This window comes from Pseudoliparis swirei, chromosome 13, assembly GCF_029220125.1.
Source record: "Pseudoliparis swirei isolate HS2019 ecotype Mariana Trench chromosome 13, NWPU_hadal_v1, whole genome shotgun sequence".
Taxonomy (NCBI): domain Eukaryota; kingdom Metazoa; phylum Chordata; class Actinopteri; order Perciformes; family Liparidae; genus Pseudoliparis; species Pseudoliparis swirei.
In genome coordinates, this window is record NC_079400.1 from 3,368,745 (window position 1) to 3,375,980 (window position 7,236).

A 7,236-nucleotide genomic window follows, 5' to 3' on the forward strand; every position below is an offset into this window, starting at 1 on the left:
GCGACGCGGAGAGAGAAGAGACGTGAGACTCTCAACAACTTCGAGGAAACTCGTGGACATTTTTTTCTTCTTCTCTTCGCTTTGGCTCGAGGGGCGTGGTGCGGACGCTGTGGACGCGGTCCGGGTCTCACCTGCAGCAGGCAGAACATGGCAGAACCCTAACCCACCTCGGCGGGAACTTTGAACTTTTCGACGCCGCCGAGCTCAAAGAACATGCGGATGCCGGCTTTGATGAGGCCGAACTCGGAGACGGGGAAGTCGCTGAAGGAGAACAGGTACAGGTTCTCTCCATCGACGTTGTCAGCCGGTGGGCAGGTTGCTCTCTGAAAGAAATACCAATGAATCATTCAAAATAAACCAGTCAAGAATTTAAAAATATTTCACATTTTCCAATGAAATTGATTTGAAATAAATCAAGCTTTCCAAAATCCATTCCCAAGATCCTCCTGAGTCATTTCATTTGATCGCCAACCTCCGCTTTCATTTCATTTATTACCTTCGCATTGAAAATGCGGAAGGTTATGTTTTGATCGCCGTGTATTTATTTATTTATTTGTATGCGTGTTACTCGCATAACTCAAAAAGTATTAAACCGAATCGCATGGAATTTGGTGGGATGATTGGTTATTATCCGGGGACCATTTGAATAGATTTTGGGATCGATCGGGTCAAAGGTCAAGGTCATGAAAAGGTCAACATCTTCTTATTACCACAGCACGGTCAATTTGTATCCAATTGGCATGCAACTAATGCCAACATGTTCATAATTCAATGCCCAATCTTGTGATATGCGAAGGTATGCGCTCTACCGAGTGCCCATTCTAGTTGTATCTGTATTTTTCCTGATTGTGTTAATTGTTAACAAATGTATATAGTAGAATAAAGATATTTTTATTTCAACAATGTCAGAATCCATCTTGCATAAGCCTTGCTTTAGATACCGCAGGAAAATATCCTAAAATTAACCCTATTTACAATTCTTTATGTTATTCATAACTCAAACTAATTTATTTAAAAAAAGAAGTGTAATGCTTAAAGTGATGCAATTAACTGTCATCAAGTTATTCCAGTTTATAAACTACACTCAAACAATCTATTTAAATTGCTAAATCATATTTTGGTGAGTGGATAAACAAACTGTTTCCCCAATATTCTGCTAACAACACATTATTGACTTTTAAAACTCCAAAGCAGTGCATTTAACAATGAGGTTGTTTACCCAATCCCACTTAAAACATAAATGTCAAACACAACAATAAACCATCTCTTGCTCTCGTCATGACATTACATTCACCTCTATACCGCCCAACACTATACGATGCATACACAAGCGTCTGGAGTTTCTCAGCCAATCTTCATGATAATGAAATGTTGCCTCTGGCCAAATTCCAGCTGCTATTATTCCTACTGAAAGTGAGTGATTGTCCTGTTTTCCACTGGCTGGGGCTCTGGTTATGCAAACTGCAGATGTGTGGCTGTGCTCTTTTTATTCAAAGCTCAGAGGACTGCTTACACGAGCTCGGTGCAAAATAACAGCATCAATTTATAAAAGCCCGCCACAGTAGATAGAAGTCATTTGAAATACCGACCTGTGTTAGAGAGTATAGTTACTGCATTCCTCTTTGTGTTTGTTCCTTGAATGATACAAACCAGGAATAGCAGAACAAAACAAGTCACAACGAAGCTGTTTGACCTTGGTTTTTATGAAAACAATGTTTCAAACTAGAACGGGCACTCGGTAGAGCGCATACCTTTCGCATATCACAAGATTGGGCATTGAATGATGAACATGTTGGCATTAGTTGCATGCCAATTGGATAAAAATTGATCGCGCTATGGTAAAAAGAAGATTTTGACCTTTTCATGACCTTGACCTTTGACCCGATTGATCCCAAAATCTAATCAAATGGTCCCCGGATAATAACCAATCATCCCACCAAATGTCATGCGATTCAAGAAGATGTAGACCTTTTCATGACCTTGACCTTTGACCCGATCGATCCCACAATCTAATCAAATGGTCCCTGGATAATAACCAATCATCCCACCAAATTTCATGCGATTCGGTTTCATACTTTTTGTGTTATGCGAGTAACACGCATACAAATAAATAAATAAATAAATAAATACACGGCGATCAAAACATAACCTTCCGCATTTTCAATGCGAAGGTAATAAAGAGGTTCTTGTACACATGAGATGACATCCTCGTGGGGGCTGTTGCCGTTCTCTTGGACTCGTCTTTTGAAGGGACTCGTGCAGAAGTACACACAAACATGTCCATTCACAAGCATCTGTATAGATATAAGTCCTCCTATCCCCACGTCTGTGATGGTGTTTAAAACCCCAGACTTTGTGCTTTGACGTGATGTGATTATCTCTCTTTCACATTGATTATTCTTTTTTGTTTTAAGTGCACTCTGTCCACCATTTATACAAACAATCCCTAAAAGGGTCAGGCGAGAGCAAAATCAAGTCAACGGGTTGATGCAATCACACGGATGCTGCCGGGAGGCCCGCGCACCCACGGGAACACGTTACTGGTATCACGGGAAAGCCCTGAAACAGGCCTTCAGTGGGATCGACACAAAGGGACACACACACACTCACACACACACACTCACATTTAACTTAGATTTCTGAGGAGTGTTATGCCTTATGTGTGTATACCTTGGGGTGCGACCGATGTGTGTCTGTATCTGCGCATGTAGCTCGTTCCAGATGGTCCTCTTTTGGCTTTGTGCTCACAAAGACCAAGAAAAGCCTCTGAAGAAGAAGAAGAAGAAGAAGAAGAAGAAGAAGAATAATAATAATAATTCTTAGGGGTACCCCGTACCCCTAAGAAGAAGAATTATTATTATTATTATTATTATTATAATAATGGGGGGCAGTGTACAGAACACACAAATTAATAATAGCACCAGGGCCTGCAGTTATGTAAATGTGTGTCCAATGGAAGGCAAGTTAGCTGTGGGGAGAGCAATGGGGGGGGGGGGTCAGATCTGCAGAAGTTGCGCAACACTGGCCAGCTGTATATAAGGACACGGCGGTGACAGGAGCCTGCACGATCCTCGTGAGTCCTCCACTTTTAAACAGGTATGCATTGACTATGGACTTCTGGGGGTTTTTTTGTATAATTTTTTTTTTACTTTGACGTTTTGATCGGAAAATCTCAAATGAAGGATCGGTGCTCTCGCAAACGTTTGTTTTTGCCTCACACTATTTACTATTTCTTTGACGCAATCTTTAAGTCCTTTGAATTCAAAGTGTTTTAATTGAAGAGGAAGAAAAATAGCTTGTTAGGAGTTCTGCTCCACTCCACTTCGCTGAAAGACCTGAATGAACTAATGCCCGTGTCCTCTCTGTGGCCGCTCCCTTCCTCTCCTCCGAGGTAGAATGCTGCGCTCCGCTGTGGCCCTCGGGCTCCTGGCCCTCTGTCTCCTGGCCGTGTCCTCGGCACAGGACTGCCAGGTGGCCAACATCCAGGTCATGCAGAACTTTGACCGGACAAAGGTGAGTCGTGCCACGAGATCCATCTAATTCTAGCTCATTCATCACATTTATACACGCTTTGCAGTAATTTTTTGTGTGGAATTAGCGACAGATGGAAATATAACTCCTGTTGGAAGCGTTCTGTGTGATACTCATTCCACTGTTTATGAATATTTAGCTTTTTCACTTTGATGGAAAGCGCTCGCATTTGGATTTCTCCCTCGTAGTATGTCGGGACATGGTACGCCGTCGGGAAGAAGGACCCGGAAGGTTTATTCTTGCTCGACAACATCGTGGCCACCTTTGACATCAACGCCGAAGACGGCAAAATGACGGCCACGGCCGAGGGCCGAGTTATCATCCTCAAGTGAGTTCACGTCCGTCACCGCGAAGGCTCCTCCGTCCGGCCTCTATTCTTTACCGTCTCATCGCTGGTGATTTCCTTTCTCCCGTTTTGACCTCTAGCCAGTGGGAGATGTGTGCCAGCATGTTTGCCACCTTTGAGGACACCACTGACCCTGCAAAGTTCAAGATGAGGTACTGGGGAGCTGCGGCCTACCTGCAGACTGGAAGTAAGTTGAGGAACTGGAATTTCTGACGTGGATTTCTGGAATCAACAACAATAAATTCAAGGCTAATATGAGGTTTTGGGATTATCGGCGCAGAGGCGCTGATATTAAATCGCAAAAGGGATTGTTGACCTCCAGACCACGATTGATTTCATGTAATCATCTACTGCAGCACTTCTCTGTGATCCCGGAGCATGAATCACACCAAACACTGACTTTAAAGGACTCAACGTGTAATTGCGTGTAACTCCGATGTCACATTCATGCACGCAATCTCTAAAATATCATCAGGATCCCAGCACTGACAACACTGTTGTGTTTTTAAGTACACTTTCAGTATCAATTGTCGTATTTCTCACAATACCCATGGATTGATACGCATCAGCTGTGTACTTGATTATTCTGTCATGGGACTCTTTTATAAGTCCCACCCTGTTTTTGTATAAATGATTGACAAAAGTTCTTAAGTCCACTTTAAGCAGAAAACAATCAATGTAAAAGAGATAATCACATTTGCTCAAAGCACAAAGTCTGAAGTTTCAAACACCGATCAATGATGTCATAGTGTGAGTAGAGGTGGGTACCTTTATGTGTGTTTACACAAATCAACATTATAGTATATACCTTTAACGTTAAAAAGCTCTTTACCTCAATTTAAAGCAAAATAGTATTTAACTTGTGAACAAAGAAAACGTCATATTCAAAATATCAGAGTACATGTGAGATGTACAGTGAATGTTTATTGTAATCTGTAGGATATTACATTTTTTGGCCTCATTTGTATCACAAAAGTAAAAAAAAAAAGATTTCCAATTTATAAAAGGATGGTTTTGTTAAAATAAAAAAACTCTCTTTCCTTTGCACCCTCCCTCCTCCGCTCACAGACGATAACCATTGGGTGATTGACACCGACTATGAGAACTACGCCGTCCACTACTCCTGCAGACAGATAGACTCTGACGGCACCTGCCTGGACAGCTACTCCTTCATATTCTCCCGTCATCCCGTCGGCCTGAGGGCGGAGGACCAGAGCAAAGTCGTCCAGAAGAAGACGGACCTCTGCCTGCTGGGCAAATACAGACGCGCTCCCCACACGGGTGAGATCACTTTATGATAAAAATGCACATTTTCATTCAATACGTGTTCTCATGTACCAGAGGTGAAGCTTAAATATCATCAATTGTACTACGCACTAAAATACTGTGTTTTCTCTCTCTTTTGTGCCCATGTGAGATCATTACGATTGTGTTTCCATCATGTGGTATTTTGTAGTGAGCTGAACATGTTGTGTCCTTTCCACTGCAGACTTCTGCACGACCAGCCAATCCGTCACTCCGAAAACTGATCAATAAAGCCCCGCCCCCCCCACCGCCTGCCTGTCCTGGACTGAGTCAACAGAGTTCTCTCTCCTCTGCTGTAGGAAGGAGCTCGTTCTTCTTTTAAAACATATTCTATAAATGACTTTAAACTGTCACATTTGCATCCTGTAAATAGAAATGAAAAGACGACCGTTTGCGGTTTCTTGTCATGATCCAAACACGACCCAACTAGCGAAGAAGATTCTAACGTTTTAGCCCTCAACATGATTCATGTGTCCGTGTAAAAATGTTGTGTGAAACAACCTTCCTCATGGAAACCAGTTGAACTGGATCGCTGGTTCCAGTGGGAATAAACGACATATCAGATGAAAATCTCATTTATGAGTGAACTCGTGACTTCAGAACCAGGTCCACAGGTCACTGACTTTGCTTTTACACTGAGAACAGACACCGTGGAGCACACAGCTACTTATTGTTAATAAACCTTCAGACATAAGTTGCGTGATATTTGGAATAGCAGTTTGGCTGTTACTTGATTCCATGATGTACTCTTCTTCATCCAGTTTTTGAAATAAAACATTCATATCGTGACGGTTCATTATATTTTTGATCGGCGTGGAATATTTATCTGTATTACAGGATTGCACATTTTGATTTCATGTTGTTTGGCCTTTAAATTCACTCAATCAAAATACATCAAAATCCAATTACATGCAGAATTTAAGAGTTTTTTAGTCTTTTAACATTTAAAAAGCAACGATATGAGCTTCAAGCAAGAGCTTCCTACACTGCAACTGGCCACGACATAACACATCGTGAGTGCACGTTTTTCATGAAATATATATTTACTACATTTATTATTATTATTTTGACACATTAATGCGCATATATAATACATGTTGGGTGGGTTTAAATACCTCAAACTGGGATCTAGCGCCTCCAGCAGCTCCAAATTCTCCCTTATCCAGAGAAATATCTCAACATTTGCTTGATGGATCTCAATCAGTCGAATGCTTAACTTTGAATGTCGTGCCATGGTGTCAAATTCTAAATGGGTCGCCAACTGGAAAACTAACGGCGTTCCCATCAGCGTCAGTTCCTCTTAATTAGCAAACGCCATCGTTGGAACCACGATGCTAAACGCTGTGAACGTTGCTCCTGCTGAACATCAGCATTCAGCGCAAAGTACCGCTGTGCTCAGCTGCCTCTCAGCGACCATACACTTATTTGCATTCATTTAAAAGTGACACGTTTCCTACACAGGTGCCACGGTACTTTGCAGGTTAATTAGACACCTCGATGGTAATTGAAACGATGCCTAATCCCTTTGGTATCCGGTTTAAGTAAACACCTCAGCCTTCACTTTTCCGACGCGGATCAAGAGCCAGGGTTCTTACACATTTTGACCAATGGATTTCCAGGACTTTTAACCAAATTTCCATGACCAAACTGAAATCTCGGTATCAACATGATTTTTTAAAATTAAATTGTGCGTATTGAGAGCGTACGCCGGCTTATATTTTCAGCGTCTTTCTTTAAAAAAAACGTATTAATTATTTCAAACTCGGCGAAAATGAATATGTGATTATAACACATTTCCATGACTTACCAAACTTTTATGATTTAAGTTTTTTTCCGTGACTTGTCCAGGCCTGGAAATAACCATTTTAAAATGCCACGACTTTTCCAGGTTTTCCACGACCGTACGAACCCTGAAGAGCCATGAAGGAATATACAAGCACAGATTGTGTATTTGGCTCCATTGTACAACCTCACTGATTGTTTTGCTCATTCTGTAATCGAGCGAATGTTCAAAACACTCCAAGTCTGGAAAAAAACACTCCAATGTGACCGAG

The 7,236-nt window shown here is 41.7% G+C and overlaps 1 protein-coding gene across 1 annotated transcript; it reads left to right on the forward strand.

Moving 5' to 3' along the window:
* The first annotated feature begins 3,079 nt into the window (after window positions 1–3,079).
* rbp4 (retinol binding protein 4, plasma) lies at window positions 3,080–5,971 on the forward strand. Its single transcript, XM_056430314.1, has 6 exons — window positions 3,080–3,096; window positions 3,396–3,513; window positions 3,720–3,859; window positions 3,958–4,064; window positions 4,946–5,158; window positions 5,367–5,971. The coding sequence occupies exons 2-6, from the start codon at window positions 3,397–3,399 to the stop codon at window positions 5,411–5,413; spliced, it is 624 nt and encodes a 207-aa protein (XP_056286289.1). The 5' UTR covers window positions 3,080–3,096; window position 3,396; the 3' UTR covers window positions 5,414–5,971.
* The last annotated feature ends 1,265 nt before the right edge of the window (window positions 5,972–7,236 follow it).